General features: G+C 37.0%; 1 protein-coding gene across 6 annotated transcripts in view; it reads left to right on the forward strand.

Annotated features, from left to right (window-relative positions):
* Positions 1-22,068, forward strand: part of ZNF608 (zinc finger protein 608) — a 70,016-nt gene that overhangs the window by 41,094 nt on the left and 6,854 nt on the right. For all 6 annotated transcript variants that reach the window (XM_069962635.1, XM_069962636.1, XM_069962634.1 and 3 more), the window contains 2 exons: positions 18,755-18,842; positions 18,974-21,395. In XM_069962635.1, the coding sequence (XP_069818736.1) occupies positions 18,755-18,842; positions 18,974-21,395 (2,510 nt within the window). The remainder of the gene's footprint in view (positions 1-18,754; positions 18,843-18,973; positions 21,396-22,068) is intronic.

Genomic DNA, 22,068 nt, shown 5'->3' on the forward strand with positions numbered 1-22,068 from the left:
GCTAAAGCGTGCTTATAAAAGGTTTGAAAATGCCAACCATTTCCTTATCAGTTCAACTCATAGCTTTTCGGTTAGCAAGGTTTGGTGTCAGTATGTTTATTGCATGTAAGAAATGATGTTGGTATTTTTCCGTTACAGCTTTGTGGTTGTATTTTAGTGCTGTCAGGCATCCCTGATGAAGTGAACAGCAAACTGCTCTCCCTGGTAAACTGCCACTTCACTTCCTCATGTGAAGCATTGAGATTAAAATCTACAAACTGACAAAATTATAGTTTGCAATGAGATATATATTTCAGATATGTGTCTGTATTATGCCAGGTTTGTAGAACATATTGAAAGAATACATAAGATGACACTACGGGGAAGAGATAGAACAAATTCTGAGAACTTATTCTCTTTGAAGCCTTTTGGAGTGTATTGGAGTGGAAATAAAGCTTCTTTTTTTCTACTCCAGTAAAGAAAGATGGTTTTAATATATCCAAGTATATTTGTTTTTAACTTATATTATATGGATGCATGGCTGTCTGCATTGGAACAATAATTTTATATACATACACAGTATAGTAGTATTATAGTAATAGTAATATATATCTATCCTAAGACAATAAGAAAGGAATTACTAAAACTGCTAACTACTAGCAGACTAGATAAACCAGGTAGTCTCCTTCTACCGACAATCTTCTATATTTCCAATCATATTTCTTGCCATGCTAAAACATCTTTTTTCATCAGCCACACATGGAATAAATGATAGCAATAAAGGGCCACATAAACAAGCATCATCCGTAAAGCTTTCTCAGCATAATAATCAAGCCTTAGAATCTCAGGCTCAGTAAACAGGTGCTGATTTACAAGATCAACGCTGGTTGCCAGTGCATTGGACTATTCAATAGGGCCCTTGCTTTACATCCTGGCAATGACCAAAAGGTCTTTTAACATGGTCTAACACTGCCCCAATAACTAAAAAACCAATGAAGGAGATTGCTTGCTCAATCAATTGTGCGACTGGGCACAGAAGATTGTTGGGTCATTTGTGTGGAAAATAAATACTGCCTGGTCATTAGCTTTAGAACCCTATTTAGTATATAAAGTTGTTGGATCATCGAACAGAAGAATCACTTTTTTGTGCCACACCTATATCCTCAGCTTATGTAAGCTCCTTAGAGTAGAGCCCTCACTATTAATGTTTAAATTTGGGATTACTTTGTTAGGCTATGTTCACACAATGTCTAAAAAAGGAAAAAAGCGTCTTTTTCACACATTGTATTGAATAACAGACGTCTTTTGAGGCGGCCGCATTCAATACAATGTGTGAAAAAGACATCCATTATTCCATAGACTTCAATGCATTTTAGTCAGGCCAATTAAGGCTATGTTCACACTGCGTATGATTCCGGGCGTAGTGCATACCGCGAATATATGCACATAGTTTTTAGGTTGATGCGTTCGCTTGAAAGTATGCGATATACGCCTGCACAATGCACACTACGTATGAGCTTACGGCCGGATCGTATACGGCGCCGTGAAAAATGAACAAGACCATTGTTTGAGGACGGAAATTTTGAAACTCACGGCTGTGGATTTCCATACGGTCCCGTACGGAGTACTTATTTCAGCCAAATTGAACTTGATTTTTCGATCCAAAAGGTTCTGTGTGATTTACAGGGCTGGGCGAAGATTTCCAAGTAAATGACCTGCCTCACATCGCTTCGAAACAAGCTAGGGAAGCATAACTGTACTACGGGTGTATGTTCGTGGTTCGTACGCATCCGGCCGCATGTCTATTTTTCCCACGCCCGTAGTTTCAGCCGCACATGTATGGCGGTGTACGAAAAGCGGCCGGAATCATATGCAGTGTGAACATAGCCTAAAATTATGCAATAACTGACGTCTTTTTAAACACAAAAAGCGGACAATTTTTTCCTTTTTTGGACATTGTGTGAACATAGCCTTAAACTATGTTGCCACAATGCTTTTTCTTGTCCGTTTATCATTTTTTGAAATTTTGAGTTAAAAATTACATCCATTATTTTGAGGATTGGCCGCTTATCAGTGCAATAACAGCTGCTGGTACATTATTCTAGTTTAGGTTTACTAATTGGTCTTTGGGTGTGTCTCTAACTGATAATGTCATTGAATTTAATAGTAAAAACGGAGAAAGGAAGGTGAAAAAAAAGAAAAAACTGTGTGAACAACTAAAAAATAATGTCCACTATTTGCAAAAGACGTCCGAAAATAATTGACATGATCATTAGTTTAACATCCGCGCAGACATCCGTCATGCCATAGACTTTAATGCATTGAATTGCAGTAAGTTGAATTGCGCCAATAATGGATGTCTCTTTTGGACGTTGTGTGAACATAGCCTTTCTCTGTAAAGTTTTATTTTATTTGCACCCTTTGTATTGTAATGTGCAAAATATGTTGGCATTGTATAAATCAGGGGAAGATAAGCAAGTATGGGTGATTATCCAAGTTTATACCATTGTTCTTGTAAGTTATAGAAATAAGCCTTAATGACCAGAACAATATTCCTACTCAGTGACTGCTTTTTAGTTATTGGCTGAGTAAACAAACCTTTAGAAAATTTCCTCAGAGTTGACCCTGGAGGGTAATTCAGTTGACATAATCTAAACACCAGACTAACAAGGTTCAGTTGACTCACTTCAAAAAGTCAAGATATTTTTATCCGGGAACTCAACTGAGTAGCCAGAATGACATTGTAAATCTTGTCAAAGCCTGCGTAATGATTGGTCTCATGCAATGCAAGATAGGTGGTGGTGATAGGGGTGTCAATCCTTTTTTTTCTCAGTTAAATAAACCCTGACTAAAAGCTAATAAAATATAAGTTGTCCCCTATGCTCTAAGTTTTAATGTATGCTCATTTTAGTCCTTACTACAGAATGTACCAGCCTGATAAGGTCTATAATATTTTATGCCTTTGTGAAATGCAATACTTATGCGCCTTTTGAGTTTTGTGTCCATTATTTCTATTTTGTTGAACAAGGCATAGATGGAATAGGTGAATAAGTAGAATAAATAAAGCCAATCCACAGTTCTGCAGATGTTATAGTAGAATGTCCAGGAGTTACTCCTACAAAATGGATGCTCTTAGCTATATCTAGGCTTTTTTCTACTGGGGCACCTCACACATTTCTAGTATCGTATTGTATTGCTGTAGGAAATATTGTGTAATATTTCTTTAGGAAATATACATTACACATAAATATATACTCTATACACATATGTACATATATGCATAATTACATACACATTACACACATATTGCATATGCACAAGTGATGAATACATTAACCACACATACATATTACACACCCACAGCTGGTTTATCCCAGCAGCAGAGAGGAGCTATAGTGAGCAAATCCTATTTCATGCCTAAATTGTTCTCTCCACTTTCTCCCTCCCCAGCCCCCCCACCCCCACTCAATTCTGTCTGTCTGGACTGAGCTGCTGCCTACATAACATCAGCAGCCAGTAAGAAGCTCTAACTGATGTAACTTACTGCAATACAGACAAAAGGGGAGACAGTACTTTATGAACTGCATGTCCTGTGTCCCTCTTCTGCCCCCCACCCCTTCACCCCACCTTTCTACAACTCAGTAGATGCTGTGGCTATATTACATTTGCTTGACACCAGTCTAATAGTTTTACAGATTGTTATATTAAAAATAATTTATTCCTGGATCAAAAGTGCATGTGAATCCAGCATAGAAGAGGTAGTATTTAGCCTTTATGTGATATTTATCCTCCTTGTAGGCGGCTTGTATTATGTTGCCTTTGTCAAAGGGCTACATAAATCTAAAACAAAAGGCATACTTTACTTCTTTTAATAACTGAAGTGTTCACCCCACAACTTACTGAGCATGCTTCAATGAAGCAACATAAACATCTTAACAACATGTTGTCAGTTCATCTAGTTAATATGTATTTAGCTTGGAAAGCAACAGCTTTCTTATGTCTTAAGCTCTTTTGCCATTTGTTTTACAAAGAACCCATTTATATGAGAAGTATGCTGGCATGCATGCAGCTGCACTAATCCTCAGTTGATTGAATAAGGAAGGATATTGTTCTTATATTCACATCTTATTTTATGCATTTTGAAATGAAAACAGAGCAACAAAATAATATTTAACGTGGTAAGAATATTTAAAAGGTTGAGTGGTGTAGGATAGCATCAGTCTTTTAGGGGCTGCTTATAGGTGTAGAATCTTAAAAGGTTTTTTTCCTGAAATATTTTAATTTTTGACGTTTATGCATTGCTCTAAGGCTCTGTTGGATCCAGCTTTATAGGAATTACATGATGAATAGTGCCTGAAAGAAAGAGTTTTGATTTTCAGGAACATTAAAGAAGACTTTATCTCTCTTGGCACTTTCCAATATGAAAACCCTTTGAGATTCTGCCAGTTTCTATACTAGAAAGTATTTGGTGAATGTTATATCTGTAGGGTAGAGGAGAAGAAATGTGAGAGATAGATGCCTGTAATTACACTTGCATTAAAATCAGGTTTAATATACTTAGTTCCTGAAGCATGAGTATATTTCATTTTTTTATTTTTTATTTTGGATGTTCCATTTCTCTGTTTTCTGTCCAATGTATAGATCTAATGGCTACGTACTTGGTAAATGCTGCACTTTCTTCCAAAATTGTAGATGTAGATGCTACATTTAACATACTTGTGTGTAGAATGCATGATGGGTTTCCGCATTAGACTGCTACTGGGGCTACTTTTGTTAGACCAGATTTAACTAATGTTGTGTCAAGTAATCTTGCATATTGCATGTATTCTTCACTCTTCACTTCCTTTTTGTCACTTATAATGGAAACATTTGTTCCTTAAATACCAATAAATAGTTATAGTATGACATAACTCTCCACACCAGTTTATGATGTTGATAAATATCATTATTTCAATAAAATTACAGTTACTTATTTTTCCCTGCATCCATGTAGTCAGCCAGGGAAGTGTAGGAAAATTTATTACAATTTGTTTTCCAGGATCCTTGGGTTTCTCTCAACTTCAGTCAAGAAAAGGGGAATAACTTCTGAATAGAATCCTGCTGTTTAAGTTAAGGCCTAATGGGCCAAGGCTGCAAAAACTGTCAAAGGGCTTGATTGATTGGCGTCTACACTGCAGTCCCCAGAGCAAAGCAATAATGCTCTTGTTTTCTTTCTGAGAGGATTTCATGTGCCACTCAGGGTTACAGATTATCTACTGGAAAAGCCGATATTGTAGATAACAGTGCATTATGGGTAGTAATTTAGACTGAAATAAGTGCTTGGAGTGCATCTGTCAGATGAGTTAGCATTACTTGCATACCTACTTGAAAAACCACAAAAATGACTTTTGTACATTGTTGTCAGAAACCTCTGTTCTTCAGATAATATGGTATAATATTTCTTCTAGCCAATCCCATTTCATTTCCACCTTTTCACTTCATTGTTTATGAAGTACACTGTGTGTTTTTTTTCCATTTCCATGTTAGGATTTTAGGCTTTCATACATGTTGCTGCCATTTTTCCAGTTTTATGATTGTATTATGTATATAAATGTACACAGGCATGGGATCAGCTTGTGAATAAACTGGTGAACTGTAGGATATATGTTAGGAGTATGTAGAAAAAAAATTCAGCTGAAACTCCTTCATAAGATTGTGCTGATTAAGGAAACAGCAAGTTAATCATTGTGAAGTACCTTGTGCATAATGTAATGATAAACCAGTCAGATATCAGAGGTGTTCCATCTGCAGCCAAGGATTATTGTGTTTTCTCACCAACTCAAATTGCTGTGCCAGCATCATTGCCTGTGAAAGAAACCCTCATAAGACAATGGATATTTGTAGTATACAATCTGTAGATGTTTATAAGCATAACATAGGCAGTACAAAAAACATGATTTAAGGCCCTATTACACGAAGCGATTATCAAACGTCCTTGGCCAATTATCAGCAATTACAGACGATAATCGATTCATGTAATAGGAGTGATGGCAGCAGACCGCCGCTATCTCCTATGTGCTGCCTGAACAATCCAAAGATTGCTCGGACAGCCCTTCCACAGCTTACCTCCACCCCCACGCTCAACCCATCCTACTTACCTGCTCGCTGTCAGCACATGTAATTGCGCCGGCAGTGAGCGAGGAAAGAGGCGCTCGCTTGCTCCCTCTGAACGCCCCTTGTAATTTAGTTACATCTATAGGCTATGTTTCCACCACAGGAAGGTGCCATACTGTATTTGGGAAAGGCAGATGTCTATTGAAATGATGGCCACAATTAACTATCATAACCATTATTTGTGGCCATCATTTGGCACTAAAATCTTGTAGTGGGAATATAGCCATAGCCATAAAGAATGACAATTATTAGTTAAAAGTATTGGCCATAATACAAATCAGTGGAAATATGTAAACTGTAACACATCTAGCTTCTAATATTAATGCCCTACAGCAGGTTATTACAAAATTACATAGCCCTTCAAAATCAATTTATGTGATCTCTTGTGACATTGGCAGTCCTCCAAAACCAAGGGCTGCACAGAACTCTGTTCTCGCCTATGAATTAATGGGAGGTACTCCAAAGTGAGGTCCTAGTAGAGCTTGTGGAAAAGAACATATCTCTATAACGCTGCTTTCAAATAACAATATAGCAAAACAACATTAATCAACCTACATGGTGCCATAGCTTGACTTTAAGCCTTGCTTGACCCATGTTATGCTTCTTGAATGAATTATTACAGATTTACTAAGGGCATATAAAGGAAAATGAAAACCGTTTAGACACACTATATAATAAGAAACATTACATTTTGTTTATATTATTTATATAGTTATAATAGATAGATGTAACTTGGGTTTGCTTCAGGAGACCATGATTAGTCATACTCCATTAGCACTGTTTAGAGAAGAGAACTAGTACCTACACCTGGCAGTAAAACATTTGCTGCTTTTTTTTTTTTCTTTAAAGATAAGGAGGTCTGGAATGTACAAAAGGGGCTTGTTGACAAGGCAGCATTTACAGGGTTCTATCGTGAGAAAAAAGGCAAGTGGAAAGAAAAAGAAGTTTAAAGATGAACTGCAAAGATGAAATATTTGATTCTATTTATTCTGAATTGATGGTACATGATAAGATGGCACATCTGCAGAGAGACAAGCCCAGGTTTTTACTTCACAATGGCATTATTTTTCCCCACAGCTTTATTCCTTCTTTGTTTTATCTTGTGATGCTTTGTTGCTTTAAAAACCTGCCACAAATCTGTTTCTACAGAGGAGCCCAGCTGCTTGCTGGGAGGAATTTGAGTACACAGGCCTGTAAAGGACATTCTCACGCAATTCCTAAGTGGTTTAGATTTCTCAGTAATGTGTTACATACAGAATTACCTTAAGTATGAAATTGAAGTAACATTGCTTAATGTGTTAATAGTAGGCTAAAAGCTTGGAATAAGAAAGGCAATGAATGCCTTGCTTAAGGGCCTATGAATTACAACAAATCAAAACAGTAAAGAGAGAAATAATGGGCATACATTTTGCTAGCAGTTCTGCCTTTAGGAATTGGGCGAGGCAGTAATGATCAAGCCATAAATCACAGGGTTTGTTAGGCAGAAACATTAAATCCCTTTAAACAAAGGAATCAATTGGCTCAACTAGATTCTCTTTCTCCTTGCTTACAGTACCAAAGAAAAAGAGCACTTTTACCATTACTTTCCCACCCAATGAAAATGTAAAAGACAGTGTCAGTGTGTGCACTTCATCACATTGCTCAATCAATTTTATTAAATAATCAGCACTTTTTCTGTAAACAAAAAAATCACATTCCTGATTAGACAAAATTCCTTGTACTGTAATCCATCTTGTATTTTTATTGATCTCTTGTTGTATAGTAACATGGGTATATATTGTTGTATAGTAAGATGGGTATTTATTGTCGAATAGTAACAAGGGTGTACAGTATCCTAGGAGAGTATGTTTTTATCTCATTACCAATCATATATCAATGTTAGTTTTAATGGTTTTCTAGTGCGTAGAATTCTCTTGAGAAACCAAATGCTGTGTCCCTTTGGGGATTTTGAAATAATGGTGACCTCCCTCCTTGATTACTAGAGCAATTATGTGCAAAAGGTCTACATTCAGTCCCAGTGGACTGAATGTATTACAGTTTGTAATACTCATTCACTTACTCAAATAATCTCTTTTTGACAGAAGGTCCCATAGACTGGTCACTTTAAGGCTATGTTCACATGGCGTCTTTTTTCTTTACATTTCATTTTTTCTAAAATGATGACTGGCATTTTGAGTTCAAAATGACGCCAGTTATTTCACGTTTTGGATGCCCATCATTACAATGAGGGATGTCTTTATATTATTCTAGTTCAGGTGGACTGATTGCCCTTTGGGTGTGTCTTTAATTGAAAAGTCATTTGAATTTAATAGTAAAGACGGTGAAAGCACGGTGAAAAAAGAAAAACTGTGTGTGAACTAAAAAATTATGTCTGTTGTTTGAAAAAGACGTCCGTGAATAATTGTTATGATCATTATTTTGATGTCTGCACAAACATCTGTTATTAAATACACTGTGTTCATTGAGCGGCCGTCATTCAATTGACTTCAGTGCATTGCATTGAGGTGAATTAAAATGCAGTTATAACAGACAACATTTTTTTTTAAAAAAGCAAACACCTGTTCTTTTTTTTTTACGTTTTTTATGTGTGAACATAGCCTAAGAGTACCACATTTATATAAAAGAAAGCATACTTTAAGTGGAATGGACATATTTTGATCATTATGGATGTAAATAATGACCATGCTCTTTATTTATGGCCATATTTTGCGCCTCCCAAAAAGTTTTGAAAAAGTTTTGTGAACATAGCTTAAAACTAGGCAGTCCAGCACAGAAGCTCTGGTGGGAATGCTGGTCTTTGTCTACTAGCAGCCGACATAACTGGTAGCCAATCAGTGGCCTCAGCGGTCATGTGCCCTGCTACTAGCATCGTAGCAGAAAGTATTTGACAACTGAGGTTACTGATTTGCTGCGGAGGTTAAGTCTCTGCTGCCAGTAATCAAAGACCAGGGAACCTACCATCAACCCTGGGATTACAGAGGTGAGTAAAGGTTGTTAGGATATTTTATTACATTTAAACATCTGTTAGGTGGATAACCTATTTAATATAATCCTACACATAACGTTTCTTAGAACTTTAGAGAAAGATGTATAGTAGCACAATTAACCCTTTCTGTACCAGGCCAATTTGCGATTTTGCTTTTTCATTTTTTTCCTCCTTGTGCTTAAAAGGCCGTAGAACTTGCATTTGTACACCTACAGACCCACATGAGCCCTCATTTTTTGCGTCACCAATTGTACTTTGCAATGACCGGCTGAATTTTTGCATAAAATATGCAAAACCAAAAAAAAATTATATGCACGACAAAATTTAAAAAAAAAATAATTCTTTTTATTTGGGGGGGGGGGGGGCTTTGTTTTTATGCCGTGTGTCCTATGGAAAAACTGACTTGTTATATATGTTCCTCAAGTCGATACGATTACAACGATATGTAACATGTATAACTTTTATTTATACATGTTGTGGTGGCTTGTAAAAAATTCAAATCATTGTTAACAAATATGTTTCTCAAAATCGCTCTATTCCCATGCTTATAACGCTTTTTTCCTTTGGTCTAAGGGGCTGTGTTAGGTTTCATTTTTTGCGCCATGATGTGTCCTTATTATTGGTACCCTGAGGCTGGGTTCACACTACGTATATTTCAGTCAGTATTGTGGTCCTCATATTGCAACCAAAACCAGGAGTGGATTAAAACCACAGAAAGGCTCTGTTCACACAATGTTGAAATTGAGCAAATATTTGCTGTTATTTTAAAACAACGGCTTTTATATTGAAATAATGGCAGTTATTTACTGTTATATGGCGGCCATCCACTCAAAATATACGTAGTGTGAACCCAGCCTTATGGCGCATATGCGACTTTTTGATCACTTTTTATTACAATTTTTCTGGATTTGATGCAACAAAAAAAAGCAATTTTGTACTTTGGGATTTTTTGGCGCTTACGTATGTTTACATCTGGAATGTGATAAATAAATATTTTGGGCGATTACACACGCGGCAATACCAAACATGTTTATTTATTTATTTTTATTTATAAAATGGAAAAAGAGGGGTGATTCTGACTTTTATTATTAACAACACCTTTTTTTTTTTTTTTTTTTTTTTAACTCATATACTAGAAGCCTCCTTGGGGGACTTCTAGTATATGCACACTGGTCTCTCATTGAGATCTATGCTCAGTGTTCTATTGCTTTTGGCTGCTGCAGCCAAAGGAAATAGAATGCTGAGGCGGGATCAGCGCCATTACGACTCAGACCCCGGCCGGTACCAGACAGTGTCACAGGGGAGCAATCTCCCCACTAGAAACCAGGGAATCGGCTGCAGTAAGTCTTCAGATGCAGCTGTCAATTTTGACAGCTGCATCTGAAGACTTATTTAGCGGACACGGCAATCATACCGTGCCCGCTAATAGCAGCGGCTCCGGGCTACATGCCGCATCCGGGACCGCGGCGGTTCCCGCACTGAACTCCCCCACCCGCGCGAGGACGTACAGTTACGTCTTTGTGCGGGAAGGGGTTAATAGCTTTTACTCATCCAATAATGTAGTCCAGTTCCAAGGGTTTTAGCTTCTGTTCATATTTCACAATCCTTTTCATCCTTTGTAATGGACAAGGGAGGCTTCCGTTGCAACACCCATGTTCTGTTACAATGAAATCCACCTAAATACCTAGTAGGGAATGATCATACTTAGTAAATGCAATTTACAGAATTACTTATTAGAAGTCTTTATGATTTAGCAAGGTCTCAGCTGGCTGCCAGCAGAGGTTTAGGAATGTGTTCTCTAGGGCCTGGTAGCAAAAGATGAAAAGGACCCAGAGCTGGCAAAAAAGCAAATAAATGCTTTGACTTTAACTAAAACATCATAATTTATGAGACTGCTTTCACACTCTCCAGCACAGCGTGAATAGATAACAGCTTTTGCTTTAGCACAGAATATTTGCTGCTTTCCAATGTGTCCCTTTTATGCTGAGCACCAAATGTCTTTCTTTTCGAACGTGAACATTTAATGTGTCATTCCTACAATAATATAAGTATTCAGACTTTAGCTCTGATCTTTTTTTCATGGCACAGCAGAGTTGGTTGAATAATTTAGTCGATAATATATAGAAAACTCTTTCTGCTTTCCTATAGGGAAGAGAGTTCTAAAAGTATAATGGCCAGCCTTAGGAGTAGGATAGAGAAAATCTATGAACAGTCGCTATGCTGGAGGTTCCTATTGTGGAGCAATAGCACAATGGATAAATTAGGTTCTGTAGTGGGTCTGTCATAGGAAACCCAATCATTGGTGAGACACCTGGAGCTGCGGGGCAATCTCAGGGGGAAGATGTTATTTAACTAGTTTCCTACATCTCCTTAATCAATCCATTTTAATGGGCTATTATTGCTGTGTTTTTCCCACATTGGAAACAAAACACATTGGACAGCCATTTCCCTTTAACTGTTCCCTGCAGCATTTTATGAGAATGTCAGCTAGAGTATTTTTCTATGGCTTTTTGAGGCTTTTAGGAGTGAATAACAATATGATGTGTATTTGATCAGTCCCTTTGTTGAAGAAAAAGAAGTGCACAGGAGTGGCTTTCAGCTATGAATACACATCAGATCTGTAAACTACTTTGCTCATGTTTCAAGTGGATCAAATTGTGAAAAGCAGTTTCTTGGCAATAACTTTGACTTCTAAACAATTCCCTTTTTGAAAAGTCCATTACATGTGACTAAAAATAAACAGGCACTAAATAATATCATGGTGCACACATTATTTGCTTCATAAGCAGATAAATTACTCCCCCCTAGGGTCAACACTTGAGGGCAAAAAAAGCTTTGTCCTTGTTCCTAAAGTATTTACTATATAAACTAATATGTCTAGAGAACGCTGCCAAGTCTATTAGATATTGAATAATTTACTTTGTACAGAGATATATGTAAACCTAGGAGAGTCAAATTATTTTATTGTGGCCACTAATTCTTAACATTTGTTGTTCTTATAGTGAAAAAACACTCAAAAATAGTTCAAAATGTAAACATAAGTTAATAACATGACAATACTTTAATGTATTCAGTCACTAAACATCAGACTTAAGGTCACCATACATCTTATACTATCATTAGACATACCCACCCAGACAAAGCCCAGGTGTGTGGGTCTCTCTTGACCATCCACTGACCTCGGTGGAGATGGGGGTCAATGGGGAGAAATCACTGACAGATGCTTTTGTTCTGGGATAGATAAGCCACGGTCAGAGCAGTCAGGCTGTGGTTTAACCCTCCCCTCTCCATAGAGAAAACAGGAATACTCGGCCATGCTCAATGTTCCTGTGTATGGGGGGGGAGTCGGTCATGGGGACAAGACGGAAGGGATAAAGGCCCTATTACACGGAACGATTTTCGGCCCTTACAGCCGATAATCATCTTGTGTAATAGAAGACAACATTCATGTCGGCTGATCGTGGTAGTCGTTTGTCTTTCAACATGTTGAAAGACCAACGACTAATATAGCATAGATCTGCTGTCGTCGCACAATAGAATAGGAGTGGCAGCTGCAGACCACTGTTATCTACTATGAGCTTCCTGGACAATCTAGCGATCACCCGGGCAGCCCCACCCGCAGCTCCCCACGCCCCCCCCCTGCACTCACCCGCTCGCTGCCGATGCATGTAATAGCGATGTCAGCGAGCTGGGAACGAGGAGCAAACGAGCACTGATAGCGCTTGTTTGCTCCACAATATTGCCCTGTGTAATAGGGCCTTAACTGATGGCAACAATTATTCTGCCTTAAGGTGTTGAAGGTGTATAGCCACCCTAACATTCCTTTCATCTGACAAAAGTAGAGTCCTTCACTGGTTTCCTATCAGTTTAGATGTATAAGATAAGACTCTATTTACATAAGCATCATGACTTCCATTTCCAACTAAGGTCCCTTAAGACTCTGTAAACATGAGCAGATAGATAGATCCTCTCCTCATAAGCCTATTACATGGTAAAAGCAGTTTAAGGGTCACACAAGCAATCGCTTTATTGTCTGGGCTGCCCTTTTCTGCAATTAGCCATCAGCTATAGATCCACTCTTGTATGTGAAGATGTATGCCTGTCACCCAATGATTCCTAAAGATGACCAGATTGGGACAATTTGATCTGCTAAAAAATAATCAGTTCTATATCTCCCTGTGTAACAGATGATGTGTGGACAATAACTGGTTGCAGCTACAGGTTGCATGAACGATCCAGCAATCGTCCACATGATTGCTGGGCGGTGTAATAGGCTTTGTAGATGTAGATCTCTTTGAGATCCTTGCTCATTTACACAGCGGCTTAGGCCATGAAACGTGGTCCTAAATCATGACCAGGTCTATTTTCAACCAAGTTCCCACAGAAAAATTGAAACAGTAAAATTCCAGTAAATACTACAAAAGTACATGTTGCTAGTTTGACTGATAAACTAAGGGCAACAAAATATCCATTGTTATAATTAACTTAAGAGACTTGGACTTAAAATAAAAGCTTTTTTTTTTTTTACTTTCTTCTGCAGCTAAGAACATAAAGTCATGCACTGTTCTTTAGTAATCCAGCTCAGATAGAATATTTATTTGTTTTTGCTAATTTGTTAATTGTGTCATATGTAAGTATAAGGCTTCAGATAAAATGTCTCTGCATGAACTTCCAATATGATATTTCTTAATCTGTGTCAAAGATTAATACACTAACATAGTTTAACCATTGCAGCACAAGATTGATTTCACACCAATTATTAAAAACCTTTCAAATGGACATCTGCTATCTTGTCACATAGCAGCGCTTTGCACAACTGTAACAATATGTTTTGACAGCATGAAAGCTAGAAGAACATTATGTTCTTTTCAATGTTTCCATTAACAATATTATCTATCAGTGTAGAAAAGCTGAATTCTTCCTTTAGTATTGAGCTAGATGTATAGAGTCCTGTTCTTTAGCCACCAAGTCACATAGCCTATTGACACAATGTAATTCATTACATCTATGGAAGGGGGATACTGTTACTATGGAAGCAGGGAAAAGGAAAGCAGCAAGAGATGCTTTTAGCTGACCAGTCAACTGGATATTGACCAACTGTCTTTTCATGAGGAAGAAATAGATGGTAGCGAAAAAGCTTGAGTCTAGTTTTCCAAGAAGCTGAACGATTTTCCCAAATCAATGCAGCTCATCAGGCTTCAGAACAAAGGCTGCGGGGGATGCGACAGTGATTGAGGTGGTGATAGGTTCTTTTGTGTTTAAGAGCAGGCAGACCCAGAGGAAAGCTAAGTCTGTGTTATGCTTTTCATTGCCTTCTCTGTGTGTTTCTTTCAGAGGAGGTCTTCAAAGATCTTGTTTTTTGTGTAAAGAATACATAAAGGCGAGTAAAATCTCCCCCCCCCCTTCCTTTGTATAAAGCCTTTCAATTCAGCATACTTCATTGGCTACATACAAGCTTATCCATTTCCCTGAGCAAAGACTAAGAATATTGAAGCACGATCATCCGGACAATAGATATTCCTATATATCGCCTGCCTTTTTATAAATGGCTATTTACAAATAATATGGGGAATTATGCTGTTTAGCCCCTTCACTGCTTAAGGAGATGTAATTAATAAATGTCAAATAAAGTCCTTCCTCCCGAGCCTCCTACAGTGCAAGCCTATCTAAACCAGTAATTTCTAGTCCTTTCAGTGATTTTAATCTGTGCTTAGTACATTAACACCAGAGCAATGTGTCTCAAAGGTTTATGACTGTAGTAGCAGCAGCTCACTAGGGCATAAAGTGTTTCATTATGTTTCTCTTTGTCAGCTCTGCCCTATCTCCTGAGCTCTATTGCAGTACATTATTTGTTCAGATAAAGCCCAATGTTCAGGGTGACTAATCGCAGCACTGTGTTCCAGATGGTTTGATTACAGGATGTGGTTAAAATGACTCTTCAAACATTTGGCTCAGCAGTAGGGCTCTTAAAAATCTCCCTGAAACTGTTTCTAGTCACCTGACACACACACACACAAACACACACATTTCTTATTTTGCCCTTTTTCACATTAATCCAGCACTTAAAATGTAAAATTAAAGAATTTTACACAAAAAAAAAACAACTTCTAAAAAAATAGCAAGTGTCCTCCCTGACATTGACACTTAAACCTTACTGTCAAATGGCTATAATTCTTGTGGTTTGTAGTTTGCTGTCAAATGGTTGTAATTCTTGTAGTTTGCTGATCCTACTTATTTACATTACGTTACCTTTCTGGTATGTTTTTGTTTAAATGGGAACATCGGTATTTGACCTAGTTTTAAAGCCTACAATTGTACTGCCTTTGCTATAGCTTGTCTTGGTATGTGTGATCTCTGCTGTTTTGATTTATTGCGTTACAAAGTGCCTTTGAGCGAAGAAAAGGTTAATTTGATGTATTTGCTTGCAAGCTTTACTATTGATCAAAACATTACCCTTCCTCCAATCCCAGTTTTCTATGTTTCGAGAAAACAAGATAATGATTTTTTTTTTCTTGTAGTAGATGATAGTGAATAAGTCGACTTTACTGGTAGTTAAAGGGAAGGAAGTATTTTATTTTATCTTCTTGGCTGTGGGTTTGAGCTCTTTTGATTGCCTTTTTTATGATTATTTTATTGGTCTGTATTTCTTAGTATTTATTAGTGTATATGCGTATTTTAAAAATGTACAGTATTTTCTTTGATCAATATATTTATGTATTTAACACTCATGTTCAAAATATGCCTTCAGTAAATTCTTAGTATTCATAGAAATGGTGCTTGACATTGGCTGTCTAGGTTCTAAAGGTTTAGTGGAAGAAACCTTCTATTTTACAGTAGCAGAGTGCTGTTATTATAAGCAGAAGAGTATTCTGAAGATATTTGACAAGCTATGATCATTGCTGGGACTGGACATCTGTGACATGGATATGCTTTTACAGTTTTTCACACCTGGGTTCCTCTTGTTAAGCAATTATCATCATGTCCAACAAGGTCATTAGTGGGTCACCAAGCTCAGCATACAAGTTAATGCAATGTCAGCACCAAAAGTCAACTGCAGATTATATGTATGTATATATATATATATATATATATATATATATATATATATATATTACTTTTTATATAAAAATTTAAACAACTCTAACATTTCCTTTTTCTATGAGAAAAAGTGTAAAGTAGGCTTTCCATTGTGTTGGAATATCAGTAGAAATATACATTTTTTTACCATGACCTTATTCTTAATTCATTTGCTCAGAGCATAAAAAACTAATCCTTGGCATAAACATGAGAGATTTGTTAGTACATCCCATCAATGTTCTTATGTCTATGAGTTTCATATTAGAGTAAACAAGAATCAATTTCTGATCCTTTTTTCCCCTAGAGATCCATATAGTAATAACTTATCTCACACTAAATACGAATGCTTAGTTGAGTGTATGTTTGTGGAGAGTCAGACACCAGCTATTGTATCTCAATGGCTACTTTTAGTATTTCACTGTCTGCATTTGTTTTACTTCATATGATTGAACTGCCTTATATCTATTCCAACTACTTTTTTATTTTTAATAGTTATTGAACTAGTTATGTAGTCTTTTATAGATAGACCTGGTCTTAGGTTTTTTTTTTTGTTTACTATTCTTTCGGAATCTTAAGTCGAGGCAATAATTTTCACATTGTAAGATTATAAACAATAATGTAAATGACAATGTTTTTAGGTACCAAAACCATTAACATAATATGTGTCTTGTTGCTGAGACTTTAGCTTCAGGTCTCAGTCACACAACATTGTCTGCAGCAAGCATCAACCAATCTCTGGTTAGCTTGTGTTGAGAATGTTAAAACCCTGAGGGAAAGGGAAATAATAAAAGCCTTTTACTAAGGATTTAGTTTAAGTATTTGTGCAAGCTTTCTGTTTTTTATTAAGCTTTGAATGCTGTACTTGTTGTGTCTTTTATGTTCTCTTTTAAAGCAGTGTTCACTATACATATGTGCTAGATCAGAGACTTTGCAACACAGCTATCCGGTTTACTCTATGGAGTTCAAAATACATAAGTAGTATTCCTGTGCTATAAATATAAAGGGGTTGTTGGTTTTAAGACACTCTAGGTCCTAAAACATTCTTGTCTGGAAAACAGCTGTTCTAGATGCAAAATAACTTAACACTTGGAGTTTAAACAGTTTCCATGCTATTTTCTGAGAATTTTTTTAATGCATATTATGATATTTAGACAAAATAAAAAAAACACTTTAAGGGTACAAACCCACTTGACGTATTTGCTACGTGAATCGGTCTTAAAAATAAGCAGGCAAAACGCAGGTTGGCTTTATACGATTGTTCTGCGTTAAAATACGCAATTGCGTATTTTTGAAGCATGAAGCTTGTTGTTAGCAAAGCATCAGTTGTTAACAACCTGTGCGAAAAACGCATGTAGCTTCATGCTTTAAAAATACGCAATTGCGTATTTTAACACAGAACAATTGTATAAAGCCAACCTGCATTTTGCCTGCTTATTTTTAAGACTGATTCACGCAGCAAATACGTCAAGTGGGTTTGTACCCTAAAACCATTTTATTGTTTTATGAGGCACCACCTCTGGTGGGGTTTTAGCTCCTATGAGATTGGTCTCAAAGAAATCATTGGGTTTGGCCCAATGATCTAATGTTTATACCCAGCTTAAGTTAGAAATGTTATTGCTTTTGACATTCATTTAGTTTAGCTACAAGATTATATATCGTTGTAATAAATAACATAGAAGAAACTCTTGTCTCAGCGATAGCATGAGAGCATATTAGGCATATATCTCTGAAGAACTCCTTAACATACCAAAAAGAAATCCCAAATTAGTAGAGTGTTAAATAGCTGAACATGAACGCATGAACGCTTGGCACACAAAGTATGTGCAAGATTTATTAAATATTACTTTAAGTTATGCACAAAGTCAGTATTGTTCAAATCTCTATGGGTCATTGGTATGAAACTAGTTCAAACAAGAACTAGAAGAATTGCCCATAAAGGGTTAAAACCTAATAATATCCACAGGCAACACCGATGGTACTTGTACAAGATGTCACTGATGAGACCTCATGAGAAACCCTTTTATAACTTTCAAACATTTTGTAGCAAATTAATACTATATAGTATTTTTTTCAACGTTAGAACAATCAGGTAATTGTTTATACTGTTATTGTGCAATGATGTAATATAACCACACTTAAGAATAACCATAGAGGCCAATTCAGTTTTTGCGTGGGCTAAAATCCCTCCAGGAAAAAAGTAAATGTTCTTACTCTTTATGTGCTAAAAGCAGGAGATTATTTGTGTATTTTTTTTTCTTTCAACTATTACATGAATTGTGCTATTTCAATGTTAAGTGAAAGCAATTATGTGTAATAATAGTAACACTAAAAGGTAGTGTTTTACAGCAGGACATGGCAAAAAATATTTCCTGCTGTCAATTCTATCTTGATTCTGCATACATATATACAGTTTCCTGTGGGTTTTAAACTGAGGTTGCTAAAACCAAAAAAGAAAGCAAGCCAACCACAGCTATTAAAAACTTATTCAACTGAATCTCTGAATGTGCTTCTGAACTGACAAACTACACAAACTCAATAGAATTTTCTTTCCATGTGCAGGAGTATTGGTTGTGAATGTCACATGGCGGAATAAGACATACGTCGGTACTTTATTGGATTGCACAAAGCATGATTGGGCTCCACCAAGGTAATCTTCCATTTTTGTAAATAGTGCTAAAGTGTGTCTTAATATGCTATTGTTTTATTTAGTTGTATGTTTTTCTGCTGTATGAATTGTATAAAATAAAAACTTATCTAAACAAGTATTTATATTTATAGGTTTTGTGATTCACCAACAAGTGACCTTGAAATGCGTGGAGGTCGTGGTAGAGGGAAAAGGGCAAGGTCTGCAGCAACAGCATCTGCCCCAGGCGGTGATACAAATTTTCCAGAGGTGAGAGGACTTCAAAATAAAAATAGAGGCGGCGCCAATGGGAAAGGAAGGCGTGGAAGCATTAATACAACTGGACGTCGGACACCCCCAAATTGTGCCATAGAGGATATAAAAGCAAGTCCTTCTCCTGTTGGTAAAAGAAAAAATAGGCCTGCCATGGAGCTAGATCTGAATTCCAGTTCAGAGGACAATAAATCAGGGAAAAGAATTCGAACTAACTCTCGTAGCATGCCAAGTACCCCACAGGGAAAAAATGATTCTTTTTTGGACCAAGGTTGCTCTTCTCCAGTTTTAATAGACTGTCCACATCCAAATTGCAACAAAAAGTACAAGCACATAAACGGACTTCGATATCACCAGGCACACGCACACTTGGATTCAGACAACAAACTGGATTTTGAGCAAGATAGTGAGGATAAAGTCTCAGACTGTGAGGAAGCACTAAGCAATGTGGCACTTGAATGCAATGAATCAAGCACAAGTATGGATCAATTAAAAGCCCCTACATCTCCTGGTTTACAAAGTGCACCTGGTACACCAAAGGGCAAAAGAGAGTTGACAAACAATTGCACCAATCAAATTAGCAATTCAAAAACTGTCAAAAATTCGGGGAAAAAGAAAGGATTAAATGTGGAACTTAACAGCCTTCCTATAATTTCTAACATGTCGGTTACACTGGACAATTGTGCATTGGATGGCAGTCTTACTGTAGAAATGCCAAAACTGGAAGCAGAAGGAATGATTGATAAGAAAAATGAAAAGAGCAAAAAATCGAATAACTGCAAGGTTGATAAAAACCTTTCAAAGCTAAAAAACACTCGGCCAATTGCTCCAGCGCCAGCTCCCACACCTCCTCAATTAATAGCAATTCCTAGTGCAGCATTTACAAACACTACTACAGGCACAATACCAGGATTACCCTCTTTAACTACTGCTGTTGGCCAGGCAACACCAAAGAGCCCCCCATTAAAACCTATTCAACCAAAGCCGACAATTATGGGAGAGCCAAGCAGTGTAAATCCTTCTCTTACATCACTTAAGGACAAAAAGAAAAAGGAAAAAAGAAAATTAAAGGAGAAGGAAATTAAAGATGCACTAAGTCCTCAAGAAGAATCTAAAGTTTGCAAAGTAGAGGATTTAAAAGGATCTGCTAAGGATTTATCTGGACATTTTTTAAAAGAGCATATTAATAAGAGTGATCCTCTTACTAATGGACTGATGGAAACTCAAGAAAGCCGAATGGCTAGTATTAAAGCTGAAGCGGACAAGGTGTATACATTTACAGACAATGCACCAAGCCCATCTATAGGAAGTGCCTCTAGGGTTGAGTGTAGCACTGTGATTAATGGACAAACTGCTATTTCACCATTGCATGTCTTGACACAAAATGGTGGGGATAGTTCTACTACAAAGACAAACAGTCCAGCGTACTCTGATATTTCAGATGCTGCTGATGATGGGGGCTCCGACAGCAGGTCAGAAGGCATGAGGTCAAAGACTAGCTCTCCTGCAGATATTTTATGTAACAAAGACACTGTTGTTAAGGGCCACTCTACCCCCATTTCCCAATCATCTCAAGGAAAAGAATCTCACTCTCCATACTACCATGGTTATGACCCTTACTATTCACCATCCTATGTGCACTCGGGACAGGCCAACACTCCAGTAAATGGAAATGGTAGCACTACACAAGGAGGGAAAAGTAAAAAAGAGTCAGAGGAAGACATAGAAAAAAAAGAAAAGAGTGAAAGCTTAGATACTAAAAAGGTTGACACAAACTCCAATAATTTGCCACCTCAACATCAATCTGTTATTACACAACGGCACCCTGCACTAGCCCAGTCACTTTATTATGGACAATATGCATATGGTCTCTACATGGACCAAAAGTCTCTAATTGCATCTAACCCAACCTATAGACAACAGTATGAGAAATATTATGAAGACCAGAGAATAGCTGAGCAAAAAATGACACAACCAGGAAGAGAATGTGAAAGAAAACCTGAGAATTCCCCTAAGGAGTTAGTTAAAGAGGAAGTTAAGCTAAAGAATATACCATCAGCTACAATTTCAAAAGCACCTTCAACTACAGAACAAGCCAAGATTAATACAAAAATCAACATTCCCAGTAAGATGGAAGAACCTGTGAAAACTCAAATCCTACAAAATCATCAGCAAGTTTCATGTGATAGCTTCAAGGCAAAACAAATGGAAAACCACCAGCTTATAAAAGAGGCAGTGGAAATGAAGTCTGTTATGGACTCTATGAAACAAACTGGAGTGGATCCGACTGTAAGGTTTAAACAGGTAAGAGATCAAATCACCATAAGTAGTTATCGGTTGGCAATGTTTAACTAGACTATTAACTGTCTTTAAACAATTCAGACTGCAGCTTTTGTAATATATAGGGTATAATAATGTTATATGGACTTGTACCCATAGTGAATATAAGAGTAACAAAAGGCATATACTTTTAATATCTATAATGCTCTTTTTAGGTATCTACTCGTTCCTAAATTATAATGATATATCATAGGGGTTTTCCAGTGAAAACGTGTTAGTGCCTTATACTCAAAAGAGACCATCAATATCTTATCGACAGGGTGCAAACACCAAACACCATGCCGATTAGCTATTCAGCAAAGCTGTACCACTGCTGAACAGAGCCATAAGGAGACATTACATTTTGTAGTGGCTGTGCCTGGTTTCTAGAGCTTAGACCCCATTAAATTGATCAGATATTACCTACTGTAGGAGAGCATTGAATGAACACGCATGATACCTGCAGATTTCCCTTGCAGGGTCTGGGAGGAGATGAGCTATAAGCTAACCTTTCATCAGTGATGGATCATGGGGGTATCTAAATGTAGGTGTTGCCTATAATAATTATAATGAGGAGAATGCTAAAAATGATCTCTACACAGCAAGAAGTATTAAGTTATTGTAAAGCTGACCAGCAAGACTAAAAAGGCTTAATTTT

Source organism: Dendropsophus ebraccatus, chromosome 3, assembly GCF_027789765.1.
Source record: "Dendropsophus ebraccatus isolate aDenEbr1 chromosome 3, aDenEbr1.pat, whole genome shotgun sequence".
Classification (NCBI taxonomy): Eukaryota; Metazoa; Chordata; class Amphibia; order Anura; family Hylidae; genus Dendropsophus; species Dendropsophus ebraccatus.